At 36.7% G+C, this 15,414-nt stretch overlaps 1 protein-coding gene across 6 annotated transcripts; it reads left to right on the top strand.

Annotated features, from left to right (window-relative positions):
* Positions 1-369: 369 nt before the first annotated feature.
* On the top strand, positions 370-5,655 carry LOC137737305 (protein CORTICAL MICROTUBULE DISORDERING 2-like). 6 transcript variants are annotated; one of them, XR_015955133.1, is made up of 6 exons: positions 581-1,102; positions 1,203-1,920; positions 2,410-2,715; positions 3,155-3,246; positions 4,321-5,331; positions 5,520-5,655. XR_015955133.1 is itself a non-coding variant. In XM_088683186.1 (5 exons), the coding sequence occupies exons 2-5, from the start codon at positions 976-978 to the stop codon at positions 5,192-5,194; spliced, it is 2,217 nt and encodes a 738-aa protein (XP_088539312.1). In that variant the 5' UTR covers positions 380-660; positions 724-975; the 3' UTR covers positions 5,195-5,655. The 6 variants fall into 6 exon arrangements, 4 of the variants coding, with proteins under 4 accessions (XP_068332848.2, XP_088539312.1, XP_088539314.1 ...); XM_088683186.1 differs by having other exon boundaries at positions 380-660; positions 724-1,920; positions 4,321-5,655; XR_015955132.1 differs by having other exon boundaries at positions 381-1,920.
* The last annotated feature ends 9,759 nt before the right edge of the window (positions 5,656-15,414 follow it).

Here is a 15,414-nt window from a genome sequence, read left to right on the forward strand (position 1 = left end):
TCCAACACCATTTCCATTCCCATTCCCACCTGTACTTTCCTCATCGTTCCTGCTTGGTCTAGTTTTATTTTTTGCCCATCTTCTTGGTCTTGTTAAAAAGTTGCTTTCTAAATCTTTATTGTGATCTGGAATTTTCTTCCTAATGTAGTTTAATAATTCTTTTTTTAACAAATAATATTATCTCTCTTTAGCAATAATGTGGTCCAAATCTGTTTTTGTCGAAAATCAAATTTACAACATCTTACTTACAAAAAAAAAGAAATATTACTAGATCGTAGTACTCAAATAACAAAGATAATAAAATCCAAGCAATGTTCCCAAAACCGGTTCTTTTCCCTCCGTTTGGGTTTTATTTCGGTTGCATTACACATATTTTATTTACCTAACAAAATATGTTGTTTGCTCTTCTGGGTGGGTTTGGTGATGTTCTCCGTCATTAATGTCATTTGTTTAAACCTCCTTATTAAATTCTTTTTGTTGATGATTTGATCTAATTTGAATATAAAACTTGGTGTGTGGGGTGCCCTCTAATTTTCTCCTCTTTTTCCTTTTCCTGAAAAAGATGTTCACCGTTATTGCTGCCAAAAGCTCTCACCTACCGTTACCTCAATAATCTTGTGTTGCAATACTTTGCGTTTTCTGTGATTAACCCTTTCTTTGGTAACAAATTTCATTTACTTCTGAAGTTTCCTCACGTTTTCGTACCCGTCAAAATCCACACAGATCAAATTCTTGAACTAAGACAAAATTAGGAAAAACCCTTTTTCTCCATCTGGGGATTGAGAAAAACCCTTATTTTTTCCTTTCCTTTTGGTGATTTTCTCTTCTGGGTGTTGAAAATCGTTGAATTTTCCACCTGGGTTCTGGAGAAAAACCATTTCTTGTGCAGTGTTCGTGTGTTTATGCGTGAAAGCTTGAAGCTTTTTCATCTGGGTTTGGAATTTTTACCTCTGATGCCAATTGGGGGCGTCCAAAATGGCGAATCTTGTCCCTGGCGTGCTCCTCAAGCTGCTACAGCATATGAACACGGATGTCAAAGTCGCCGGCGAGCACAGGTCGTCTCTGTTGCAAGTGGTGAGCATTGTTCCGGCGCTTGCAGGCGGTGAGCTTTTCCCAAACCAAGGTTTCTATCTTAAGGTATCAGATTCCTCTCATGCCACCTATGTATCTCTCCCTGATGAACATGATGATTTAATTCTCAGTGATAAGATTCAACTGGGTCAGTTTATTCATGTCGACCGGCTTCAGGCTGCCACCCCGGTCCCCATTCTCCATGGGGTTAGGCCTGTGCCAGGGAGGCACTCTTGCGTAGGGAGCCCTGAAGACATCGTTGCAACTCATTCTCTTGGTTTTCTGAACAATAATTCATCTTCTGGTTCGAAAACTTTAGAGAAAGTACAGTCTGAGTCTAAGGTATTAGGAAATAGTCATGCCGGAGAAAGGGATAAACATGGACTAGTGAGGTCGAATAGTAGTGCTAAGGCGGATAAATTGGATAAGAAAATAGGGTCTTTTGACAGATCAAAGTCTCAGCCATCAAAACCTGCATTAACTATAGATATTAAGAGGGAACCTTTGCCGAGAATGAAGTCATTGAATTCACGGTCTATCCCGTCATCTCCATCAAGTTGTTATTCTTTGCCGACTTCTATTGAGAAATTTGCAAATGGGGTCAAGCATCATGCAAAAGTTAAGGGAATACCAAAGGTGGGAGTGGTGGAAAAGGCAAGTTCTGTTCGTGGGGCGAGTCCCGGGAGGAGATCAGTGGTGGGAAACCCGAAAAAGAATTTTGTTCAGGGGTTTGAGCTGGGGGCCAAGGCCCTGAGGAAGAGCTGGGAAGGAAATATGGAGGTGAAGACTAAAGAGAGTTCAAAAGTGAGGGCTACTGCACATGATTCAAAGCTAGACGTTCGGATGTCTGTAAGTTCAATAATTCTTGAATCTTGAATTGGAATTTGTGTCAGTTTAGGTTTTACTGGATGTTTGTTTGTGTACATGTAAGTTTGGTTGATTTATTTTTATTTGTTTTCTGTATTTGATAATGATTTCTTTGGAGGCCCCGTTTGGTATCCTTCTTGGATCCAATTTTTTTTCAAACTAATGAATAATAAGTACTTTAGTTGCATTCATCATTTTTTTTAAACTATAAATCATTTTCAAATTGATACGAAACACCCCAAATTTTCCCATTAGGTGGATCTTCAAAGAGAAAATTTTGATTTGGAGATAAGCAACTCAAAATTAAATGTGCCAGCATTTATGAATTGGATTTGAAAACTCTTTTGTCTTTTCTCACTGGTTTTCATTTGATCTTGTTGTAGTTCCAAAAGATGTGGGAAGTAATTCAATGTTAGGTATTATTTGTCCTCTTATATCTAATATTAGAAAGAAAAAACACGGTTTTACCAGGCTCCTAGAAAAAGTATCTCAACTGAAAGGTTGCCATATAAAGAGGACAATAGGACCCAGATATCTGCAAAGTCATTGAAGGAGGAGAGTAAAGTTCAAACATCAACAAAGAAAGTTACAGCAAATGGAACTTTGAGTGATCTAGACAGGTCAAGTAAACTTAGAGTATCTGTTGGAAAGAAATCTTCAGATGTAACCAGTAATGGATTTCCTGGAAACTTGGTCAAGGTTTCCTTAAATAATAGAAAATTGACTGATGGAGTTCCATGGGCTTCGCTCCCATCGTCAGTTGCAAAGCTTGGAAAGGTATATCTTCTGTAACATCTTAGATCTTGGTAATTGTCTTTGCATAAATCGTTATTTTCCTGCCTATTCGATGAACTACAGTGCTTTCCTTCTGAAATTTCATTACGTAGAGACTGCTGAAGTGAACTAGAGAATCTTATAAAAGAATGAAGTGACCAGATAGCTGTGGTCCCAAATTGTTCGTGCATATAGGGTTATGAGTTTGTGTTAATTTCTTAGTTTTTGTTCTGCTTTGCGCGCATTGTCTTTCTGACCCTATTTTCTTAAATAGGAGCCAAGTTAGTGAATGGGAATTTCCTTTTTAAGTCTGAGAAGGATATTAACTTTTACCTTAGGAATGAATTTTAGTGACATCTTTTCTGGTATCTGAAGATATATTATGTTCTACAGCTCAGCACTTCGTTTTTCTTATTATATACTTTTGAATCTGTTATCACAGGAAGTTATGAGGCACAGGGATGCTGCACAAATGGCAGCAATAGAGGCGATGCAGGAGGCTTCTGCTGCAGAGAACTTACTACGATGTTTGAGGTATAAGTTATAACTACATCGTATTGTGTTTGTCCATTCTTTTCCATAATATATCTGAGTACAACAAACGAGTCGAATTAAGGAAGTAAAGTTGTTTATGATATAGTTATTGGACAATAAGATATGGAACGGTCAATAGAACTTTCTGAGTAGCGTAGTGTTATGTTTATTTTTTTAGTAGTTATTGACAGTATAATGCAAAGATATAATCCTTAGGGAATCCATGAGTCAGCTAGATCACTTCAATTGCGTTTTTGTTGATGGTATATATACTTATTACTTTCGTAGTATACTCTCATGAGAAAATACATGAATTGTGAAAATACTTAGAAAATACATGAATTGTGATATCAGTAATACATGAATCGTAGTATACTTATCACTTCAAAATTGTACTTTGTTTCATAACACTGAGAAAATACATGAATTGTGATATCAGTAATATACTCAAACTAGGTCCGGGAATGATGGATTAGAATTTCGAATAATTAAAAGATACCCAGAAGTGACTATTTCAACACCTTGACATGATCAAGAAAAATGCAGCTTTATAAAAATTGCTTTTGTGAAACTAGGTGGTCAGCACATAAGGGTAGAGTGTTTTACCCAATCTAATAAGTTTTCAATAACCTGGTATTCGGCCGTCCGTGCTTTATGGTTTAGAGAGAATTTGTTGTACAATCAAGAATAGCCTGTGCTTGAAATAGGACACTAGAATGTGGGTGAAAGTTTGATTTGTACTTTGGAATGAATGGCACAGATGCTTAGGTATCGAAAGCTTTTTAATAGGGAATTTGGGAACATCAAACTAGGGGAAAATGCAATCCTGGATTATTTTCTTGACATTTTGTACTCAATTATGTGACTTCTTCCATAGCTCTCTCATCTTTCATTTATACTTCTAATTGTGACCAAGATTAATCTGCGTATCCGTGATTTTTTTCTATTAGGTTTTTTTGTGGAGGCATAATGTTTCCAGAATTTTATATGATGTGAATTTTTCCATGGTTCTTGTCTAAGTACTCTAGTTCATTGTCTGACAATTCTTTTGTCCTTTTTTCCTCTGTCCTGCAGCATATATTCAGAGCTAAGTACCTCTGCCAAGGAAGACAACCCTCGGCCTGCAGTAGAGCAGTTTCTTGCCCTCCATACTAGTTTGAATAATGCTCACGTAGTTGCTGATTCTCTATCCAAAATCATGCCAGCTGGTTCTTCCCCAGACCGTGAAGAAACCCCCCCATCAGAAGAAGTACTGAAGGTAGCTTCAGACAGACATAAACAGGCAACATCTTGGGTACAAGCTGCATTAGCCACCAATCTGTCATCTTTTGCTGTATTTAATAAAGAGTCCAGTTTAACCTCTGTTCAAGCTTCAGCTTCCTCTCAAAACCAAAATATTGTCTCTGCAAATCAACCCGTGTTAGTTCTAGAAAATTCTACAAAGAATGCTTCAACAAAATCCCAAGGCAAACTTCGCCAGACGGTGGGTTCCAAGCTTGGGACACCAGGGACCCCTCGCCGACTAGGGGAGGGATCAACCATCAATCTAAAGCCGCAGGCACCACCTCTGCCTGAATGGAATAAAGGAAATGGCCTGGACGAGGTTGTTGACTTGGCTAAAATGTTGCGACTGCAGTCACAAGCTTGGTTTTTGGGATTTGTGGAGAGGTTCCTAGATGCCGACGTTGACATTTCAGCTCTTTCAGATAATGGGCAAATAGCAGGAATGCTAACTCAGCTCAAGAGTGTGAATGATTGGTTGGATAACATTGGTTCTATTCAAGAAGGGGTTGAAACAACCGATATTTCAGCGGAGACCATTGACAGGCTGAGGAAGAAGATCTATGAGTATCTTCTCACACATGTTGAATCTGCTGCCGCTGCACTTGGCGGTGGATCACAGTCATCACCTCGAATCCAAACACTAGATACAAAAGTTAGAAAGTGAGTCGTTTAAAGTGTAGTTTGGCTGTGCGGGTTCTGGTGTCTGGCGTTGCATAAATGCAGCACCAAAAGCCACCTAGGAGCTTATTGTGTTAATCTGTGTACATAACTTCACATGGGGTTTGAGGTATAGATGAAAGGGTTGTTACTTTCGGAAAGGGATCCTCTCCGGATCCCTTCCTCCTAATCCGTCAAATCAAGGGATCTATGCCATTGAAATTTGATCCAACGGCTATAAACAGGGGTCTACTTTAAAAGTTATAATAACTTCAACTGTTGGATCAAATTTCAATGACACGGATCTCCTAATTTGGTGGATTAGGAGGAAGGGATCATTTCCGTTACTTTCAGGAGGGAATTTGATTTGAAGTGCGATGTCATTTTTTTCTTCTTCCATCGTTTGATGCAGTTGTCCCTGGAACTTTACGAGATTGAAAAAGATTGGAAAGGGGGAAATTTTTTGTTTCTTACAGCATCAATGCTTGTTTCCAGATTTTATGAAGCATTGAAATTGTTTCTACACATTGGGGATTCTGTTTGTGACTTCCAAAATTAATCGATAGGCCTCTTTCTACTTTTTATTTCTTTTTTAGCGCAAATCGTGGATTGCACTAGTGGTAGCCTTTCTCTTCAATTGACCACCACGCTTCGTGTTCAAACCCTCTTCTTCTCTTTGATGTAGATTAGCTTGTATCAAAAGGTTCCTTGAGAGAAGTAAAGGAACTGATAAACTTATGAATGGGGGAAGGAATTAGTTGATCCCTTCCTGGATTTTAAGGGTATTTGATTATAGATTTAATACCTTTATGGTGCATTTGTTTGCACTCACTAACATTCATTGGACTAAATTGTTGGAAATGTGCCCTAAAACCAATCATATGATAATACTTTATGGACATTTCACATGTTAAACTAATCTAGTTTAATATTAAGGGCAAACATTATTGTTTGAGCCGTCTCATATAAATGTTATATGCTTAAACGATAAGTCCAAGGAATATGTGATTGGAAGAATGCGATCTAAAGAAGTTAGATTCATGAGACCATTCTTTCGTTGACACATCTTAAACGTTCCTGATCATAGGATTGTCAATTGGGCATTGACAGTCCGTTAAGATCAGTACGTGTTATGTCTTCTCTCAGGGAGAGTGACTAGTCTCGAGTCATTGGTGTGTGTGACATCAAGACAAGTACGTAGGTGCTCAATAGAGAATGAGTTCACTGAACACGATCAACGAAGAGTTCTCATATTCATGTCACATGAGAACTCATGGTTGGGATAATGCAAATTAGTCTTTTGACCTGAGGCATCACAGTTGTCTTGTGGTTAGGTCCTTAATCTTTGATTATGTCAAAGTCACTCCATCAGGAGGGTGTCCATGGCATCATTGGGGTTAAGCCACTTAGCCATGGAGGCAAGTGAATGCGCAACAAGGGATCTCTAACCTTCAAACTGTTTGAGGGAGAATACTCTATGATATGATTAAGAATCTTTGGCCAAAGTATGAATGAGATTTAGGAATGTGTTCCAAATCACATTCAAGGTAATCATATAAGCACAAGACTCACATTGGATAGTAGACATGAATAAACTATCAAACCAAACAATGTGGTCAAGAGTATTGTATTAGAGAAAGACCGTATTGCATTTGTAATCCTAAAACTGAATAGGTTCTCCACCTCTTCTGATTAGCTTGGGTAACCATGACATGCTGCTAGGCGTCAACCATGGTTTGTGGAAGCCCTAAAAGTGTATTATCACTAACGGGAGAATTGAAAGTAAGTTTCAATTCACAATCGATTAGAAAGAGTTTTAATCGCCCACTGCCTCGCTAAAAGGAACCTAATGGATCGTTCACCGAGTAAGGTAGAGTTTGAAGAAACAACAGAGATGAGTAAGAATAATTAAATGGTTTAATTATTTATCTAAGGCTAGGATTAATTAATATGTTAATTAATCAAACGAATAAGTTCGTTAAAGACCTCGGGTTAGTTTTGGGCCGCAAGGCCCAATGGGATTTGAATGTCAAGCCCATTAACTCAAGTTGTATGACAACTTGAATAAACAAAGGGCTTGAAAGCCCAATAAACCCTATAGGCTTACCATGTTAGAAGAATAGGGCTTTTGGTCCATTAGGTCACTTATTTGAAGGGACTATATAAAGGACTTTATAGCCTAAAATTTACATATGGTAATTTTTGGGGAAAGGATGAGAACACAAGCTCTCCTTTCTCTCTAAAATTTAGGCCACCTTGGAGGGATCATCTAGCAATCAAACTCCTCCAAGGTCACTCATTTCTTCTTCATTATGCCTTGGTGATGAATCATTAGAGGTTCTCAATTTTGGGAACTTGGAGAAACCTTTTCATCCATCCAAATCCATGGATCTAAGATGCAAGGAATGAAGGCCCTCTCTTTGGGTGATTAGCCTTTGCTTATGCAAAGAGGAATCTACAAAGGTATTGATTTCTCAACTCACTTTGTTTTGAGTTGAGTCTTGGTTCACCTATCTACTAGGCTTTGAATTTCATGGGTAAATGTTTTGTTTTTAAGTGCATACAAGCATGATTCCGCCTTTAATTGTTAATTGCATGCTATTGATGTTGCTTAAATGAACATGTTTTTCACAAATATTCCTTCAAGTGGTATCAAGAGCCTAAGTCTAGTAGTTGGTGAATCCTTTTGGGTTTTGTAGTTCATAGTTTGTGATTTGAATGTTGTAATTGTTACAAGCTTTATTCTTGCTTCTTTGAATGTAAATTTTGTTAGAAAATTTGCCATCTCAAATGTTGTAGATGTAGTTCATATGAGCATGAATTTTGGAGCTAAAATTTGGTGCCATGTTTTTGGGAAATTCGGCCAAATCCAAAGGGTGGAATTTTGAGTTCTTGTTTGACTTGTTAAAAGTGTTTTAAAGTGACTTTTGGAACCCCTATGTACCCTAGTATGGTTGTATGTTATTTCCCTTAAGTTTGAGTGGTTTTGGTATGTTTTTGGGTGAAGAATGTTCATGGAGCTCTTATGGGTTTTCATGAATGTTCTTCATTGTTCTTGATATGTTCTTGCCAAGAACAAAAGGTTTGGTGTTTTGATTCAAAGTTTTGATTTATTTCATAAAGTTTTTGTTTTGAAATATTTCTTATGTTTAAATATATTAGATATTTATTTTGAAAAAATTAAAGAAATTTTAGTGGGTTGGTGTGTAATGATTTATTCTATTACACACACCCCACTTACAAAAACTTTGAAATTTTTTTTATTACTTTGCTTCAAAATCAGCCACCCTACTCAATTAGGGTCCTTGTGGGGCTTTTGTGCAATTATATAAAGTTTTGATACTTTTGTGTATTTGCATTTTGACCCAAAAGTTTACGTTTTTACGTAAAGGTCCAAAATCACTAAAAGGACAAATTGTTTTGCTCCTTTAATGAAGTTTTATTTTTTTTGTGGAAATTTTGGGTTCTAGTTGTAATTACATGAAGTAGTGGACTTTTGTGTTTTTACAAAGTGACTCCAAAAGTTTAAGTTTTTGCAAAATAGCCCAAAAGTTGAGGTTAATTGCACTATGGCCCAAACAAGTTGAGGTCATAGCATTTTGGCCCAAATTAGGTAGAGAACAAAATTGTTTTGTCTCTTTAAATGAGAATTGGATTTTCATTTCATTTAGCTCCATTTAAATCAATTCTATGGATACAAAAACCAAATGAAAATGTTGCATTCAAGTTTAATTAGTTAAAGCGTTAATTAATTAAAGAAAGGGTGATTATGAACCTAAGCCTACTATAATTGAGCTATGTGAAAGAACGTTTCAAATTTGTTTGAACCATGGGAATGTGTAGATTAAATTTTGGCTGTAATTTGATATGATCAATTGTTGTAAAAGAGCATAAGCTCTTCTTTACTTTAAAGTAATTTGATTTGATCAATTGTTGTAAAAGAGCATAAGCTCTTATTTACTTTGAAGTACTCCTTTCTTGTTTTATTCGATATGCATGAAATTGGAGTAGTTGGGTCCAACGCCCAATAAGACAACACGCCTTAATGTGATTAAACGCGTAACTAAAATCAATCACCATCCCTAGACCGAGATTCAACACTAGGCTCGTGTTGAATCGAATTAAAGGTTCATAGTCATCCTAAGGCCCTAAGGCAACTATATAGTCCATCAATGAATGCAAACCTTATGTTAGTAGTATCATATACTCTTGCTTTAAAAACCGTTTTAAAAGCATAGTGGGAGTATTATATACTACTAAATCAATCATATGGACCAATAGTTGTAATAGGACCAAAATGTTTTAATTGGATTAAAATGTATGTTTATATGTGATGAGACCTAAAACCCTCAACCAAATCAATATTAAGTTGATAAGCGAGAGATGCTTTGAATATCTCTTCGTGGCCTTCCACCGTGGTAGGCTCCAATCGTTTGTGACTTGTACACCGGCTTCACCCTATCATGGGGGAGTACAAAGTGCATGCTTACACTCAGGAGGAGTCTATACGCATATGATGAGGTGAGTGTAGGCAACGAGGATGGCCAATATCATATCATTGTGAGGCTATTCTTGAACCCCTTCATGAACTAAGCATGGTGGGAATAACTTAACTAAGTGCAATGGCGCCGATATCATATCATTGTGAGGCAACATTCTCTAGAGGCCAAATAAGATGGGTACTTGCAAGAGATGCAAATGAGTAAGCGTACTCTCTCATTATTATTAATGCTAGCCGATATCGTATCATCGTGAGGTGGGCTTGGTAATAGTGAGCCTCCCATACCCTACTAAGAGTTTCCTCCAAAACTCTCGAATTCCGATGAGGGATATGGAATTTGCCAAAAATAGTGGGTGGTGCTATTTGATTTAAAGACCCGAATCAAATGGCTTAAAATCAATCAATTTATATTCGTTATGTATTTGTTTACCAATATATTTGCAAACGCTATCCAAAACTTGACAAAGAAAAGCCGAATGCTTTAATTTCCGGACTTAGTTCTACAATCCCATAGATTGTCTTTAATGGCTTGTAGATGTAACTAAGTAGTCTCATCCTCACAATCTTCCTATTGATAATGTATCATTGGAAGAATATGTTAGATAAGTCTAACATGAGAAGGACAACACTTTTAATGTCATAATTCTTCAAATACAAATTGTTGTATGAAGAAATAAGAGTTGCTTTGAACAACCCTTAATCAACACAAACTTTAGTGCTTGTTTCTTTGTTACAAGGAACTTGAGAAGTAAGCACAAGGGCATGGACACTTTATGTGCCATGATTCTTCACTTACAAATTGTTGTATGAAGAAATGAGAGTTGCCTTGAACAACTCTTGAAAGTTTGTTATTATGTTTAGAACATAATGGTTGGTTGACAAAAATAGTCCATTTATATGGACTTATGATGATTTTGAATCATTGAGTGTTGAAGTGTTAAACCACTTAACGAGACGGAAACTAGGCAAGGACTTCACCTTTGTGTCCCTATCCTAATGGTTCACTAAGTTTATTGTAAACTATATAGTGAACAATAACCGCACGCTCTCCAAATCGTTTGATGTGTATAACACATTTGAAATAAGTTTCAAGAGAGATAGTGGGAGTTTAGGGACCATGACTATTGTAGTCAAAAGGGAAGTCAAATGAAGAAGGCAAAATAACTCCAAGGGAACAAACTTTCTTTATGAAAGGATGGACATTGGAAGGGGTATTTGCAAGAAATGTCTTGCAAGTGTCAAAGAACACACCTTTCGAAGGTGTTGTAAAATGTTCTTGAATAATTCAAAACAGTTGGTTCTTCTACTTGAATACATGATTCTGTATTAGCAACTATGTTTTACAATTGTTGTAAAAGCGTGCTAATAAAAAGTAGAAGATTAATGAGAGAAGAGAAAGTACTTCACATTCGGAAAGTGAATAAAATATAGATCTCTGCAAAAGCGGATTGTACTTACTTCCTCATATGAACTACCAAAGAAATTGGAAAATACTAAAGATTGTCTTTACATTCCAATTTTAAGGAACTTAAATCCGTCACTATAGTAGAGATGGATGAATGTTTTGTTTGACAAAACATTGTTCTTTATTAATCAATAATTAGATTATTGTAATCTAATTAATTGTCTCTGTAGTAGAGATGATATGGTAGTGTTAACTGTTTAAGAATATAACGATGCTTAAAACCCAAAAGGTTGCAAGGTAGTGACTAATCCCAATTGAGTTGTGATACCTCTAAAACATAAGTTACGAGTTGGTCATAGATGGATGCTTTGGATCGTTAGATCCGGATCCAATACCTTCTTGTTAAAATTGTATAGAGGCGAAATGTTCGAATCTTTATTCTTTTGGAAAGAAGAAAGAATCACAAAGTTGTTGAGGTTAATTCACTTAGATGTTAGTGGCACTTGTCCACAACATAATACTACTCATGTTGTATGACATTCACCGAAGATCACTCTCGGTTGGACTATAGTTTATTTTGAATAAACACAAGTCCGAATACTTTGCACAAGGTTTCAAAGAATTCAAGAAATGTAAGTAGATGAGTAAGACGTCTAAAGTATTTACCTCCTTAGATTTGATCCAAGGAAAAAGTAACACTTTAGATTAATTTCCTTGAAAAATATCAAGGAAAGTAGCATCGTAAGATAATGAATTTCTCCATTAGGAGAAGAATGAACATAAATAAGATTTAGTTCGTTGGACATTATCAATTACCCATATATATATGATATATACTTCTAAGACATGTTAGTTGTAGAGATCCATCCATCATGGATCTTAGCAAGCTAGTGGGAGCTATAAGCGTCTTATGAGAAAAGATCAATTGTTTGATTTCTCATAAAGATGTAAATGAATCTTTTGTTTACTAGGTTTACAAAAGATTAGTGGGAGTTGATCATATTCCTAAATTTGAATATATATACATGATATATATTAATTTTGAAAATGAAAGGAATTCTTCATCGTTAAAGTTATGATTTTAAAACATTCTATAACGATAGAATGTATATGGGAGACATAGTCTATATACATGGGATGGAAATCTATAATGATAGATTTCAAGATATAATTGGATTATATCAATCCCTAAAATAGACAAAGAGATGCTAGGAAGTTTCTCATATGATGATAAACTTCAATTAGAATGACAATTCTAATAAGACTAGGAAGTTGTTCTTCTCAAAGGGAATGTACCCTTTGACTCCCAAAGAAATAATGCGTAAATAGAATCCTTTATACATACGCAGAAAGGTGATTTATGTATTACATATTGTATGAAAACATTGATATAAGTTGTACCTAGAACGGTACAAGATGATATCAGTGCAAGCCCAGGATCAGAACCATGGCAACTGTCAAGTGAATCCTTAGGTATTTAAGAAATACTAAGGATGGATTCCTCAAGAATGAGGAAGAATTAGAGTAACATAATGGAAGCGTAAATGTATTAGATTATGAATCTAATCCATCATAGAATATCTCTTCATTATGAATGAAGTGATAATGAGATATCTCTTTATTATGACTAAAGAGATATTTGGGTGGAAACGTTAAAAGTAAATGACTTTAATGTGTTCCATCATGCATGCAAAATATATTGCCATATAGAAGCTTACAACATTGTTGTTTGGATGGGAAAGTTCATTCATGAACTCTCCATTCGGTTCCAACCAGGAAGTGTATGACACTAATGGGGCGATAGCTCAAGCCAGGGAATCAAGGTCTCATCAAGGTCTAAACTCAAATGAGAGACTGAACCACATGATTGAGAATCATGTATAATGGTGACGTCGTTATTCTCAAGGTTGCTTCTATGGATAACATATAGATATCCATTGTCTAGGCCTACTACTCAGCCGTTTATGAAATGACTACAGAAGAGGTATCATCACTGATGACTAAGCTGATTGGCTCTAGTGCAAGTGGGAGATTGTTGGAAATGTGCCCTAAAACCAATCATATGATAATACTTTATGGACATTTCACATGTTAAACTAATCTAGTTTAATATTAAGGGCAAACATTATTGTTTGAGCCGTCTCATATAAATGTTATATGCTTAAACGATAAGTCCAAGGAATATGTGATTGGAAGAATGCGATCTAAAGAAGTTAGATTCATGAGACCATTCTTTCGTTGACACATCCTAAACGTTCCTGATCATAGGATTGTCAATTGGGCATTGACAGTCCGTTAAGATCAGTACGTGCTATGTCTTCTCTTAGAGAGAGTGACTAGTCTCGAGTCATTGGTGTGTGTGACATCAAGACAAGTACGTAGGTGCTCAATAGAGAATGAGTTCACTGAACACAATCAACGAAGAGTTCTCATATTCATGTCACATGAGAACTCATGGTTGGGATAATGCAAATTAGTCTTTTGACCTGAGGCATCACAGTTGTCTTGTGGTTAGGTCCTTAATCTTTGATTATGTCAAAGTCACTCCATCAGGAGGGTGTCCATGGCATCATTGGGGTTAAGCCACTTAGCCATGGAGGCAAGTGAATGCGCAACAAGGGATCTCTAACCTTCAAACTGTTTGAGGGAGAATACTCTATGATATGATTAAGAATCTTTGGCCAAAGTATGAATGAGATTTAGGAATGTGTTCCAAATCACATTCAAGGTAATCATATAAGCACAAGACTCACATTGGATAGTAGACATGAATAAACTATCAAACCAAACAATGTGGTCAAGAGTATTGTATTAGAGAAAGACCGTATTGCATTTGTAATCCTAAAACTGAATAGGTTCTCCACCTCTTCTGATTAGCTTGGGTAACCATGACATGCTGCTAGGCGGCAACCATGGTTTGTGGAAGCCCTAAAAGTGTATTATCACTAACGGGAGAATTGAAAGTAAGTTTCAATTCACAATCGATTAGAAAGAGTTTTAATCGCCCACTGCCTCGCTAAAAGGAACCTAATGGATCGTTCACCGAGTAAGGTAGAGTTTGAAGAAACAACAGAGATGAGTAAGAATAATTAAATGGTTTAATTATTTATCTAAGGCTAGGATTAATTAATATGTTAATTAATCAAACGAATAAGTTCGTTAAAGACCTCGGGTTAGTTTTGGGCCGCAAGGCCCAATGGGATTTGAATGTCAAGCCCATTAACTCAAGTTGTATGACAACTTGAATAAACAAAGGGCTTGAAAGCCCAATAAACCCTATAGGCTTACCATGTTAGAAGAATAGGGCTTTTGGTCCATTAGGTCACTTATTTGAAGGGACTATATAAAGGACTTTATAGCCTAAAATTTACATATGGTAATTTTTGGGGAAAGGATGAGAACACAAGCTCTCCTTTCTCTCTAAAATTTAGGCCACCTTGGAGGGATCATCTAGCAATCAAACTCCTCCAAGGTCACTCATTTCTTCTTCATTATGCCTTGGTGATGAATCATTAGAGGTTCTCAATTTTGGGAACTTGGAGAAACCTTTTCATCCATCCAAATCCATGGATCTAAGATGCAAGGAATGAAGGCCCTCTCTTTGGGTGATTAGCCTTTGCTTATGCAAAGAGGAATCTACAAAGGTATTGATTTCTCAACTCACTTTGTTTTGAGTTGAGTCTTGGTTCACCTATCTACTAGGCTTTGAATTTCATGGGTAAATGTTTTGTTTTTAAGTGCATACAAGCATGATTCCGCCTTTAATTGTTAATTGCATGCTATTGATGTTACTTAAATGAACATGTTTTTCACAAATATTCCTTCATAAATATGTCACGCCCCAAAAAGGGGCACGTAACAGCGCCACGCTCTATTAGTAACGCAATATTATAGTGTTAAAATCCAATACTACAACACTACGTTCCTAAGGTACCGTTTGGTACGTGGGACGGGACAGAACAGAGTGGGACAAGGCGTTCCGTCCCACGTTTGGTGCGCCTAAAACGAGTGGAACAAGTTGTTCCACGGGACGAGTTTTGGGTGAATTTTCGTTCCACCTCACCCCCCTGGAACGACTTGTTCCATATCCGTGGAACACAAAATTATAACCTCTCCATCTCTTTCTTCTTCCTCCTGGTTTCCAACCAAGGGCATCTTTGCTCCCGCTCCGTTCCGTTCCGTCCTGTCCCGTCCCGTCCCATTCCGTTCCGTCCCGTCCCGTCTGCATACCAAACGATACCTAATAGAACGTAAGGTTATTTGAGGGGGCTAAAATAATTTATTTTTAAGCAGTACTAAAGCGGAAATCATTTTGGTAAAA

Source organism: Pyrus communis, chromosome 13, assembly GCF_041283825.1.
Source record: "Pyrus communis isolate YQ-2024b chromosome 13, ASM4128382v1, whole genome shotgun sequence".
NCBI classification, from domain to species: Eukaryota; Viridiplantae; Streptophyta; class Magnoliopsida; order Rosales; family Rosaceae; genus Pyrus; species Pyrus communis.

Coding starts and splice junctions, on each gene's coding strand:
- LOC137737305 (XM_068476747.2), top strand. CDS start 976: ATGGCGAATCTTGTCCCTGGCGTGCTCCTCAAGCTGCTACAGCATATG. Junction 1,921..2,409: donor AGCTAGACGTTCGGATGTCT/GTAAGTTCAATA, acceptor CGGTTTTACCAG/GCTCCTAGAAAAAGTATCTC. Junction 3,247..4,320: donor AACTTACTACGATGTTTGAG/GTATAAGTTATA, acceptor TCTGTCCTGCAG/CATATATTCAGAGCTAAGTA.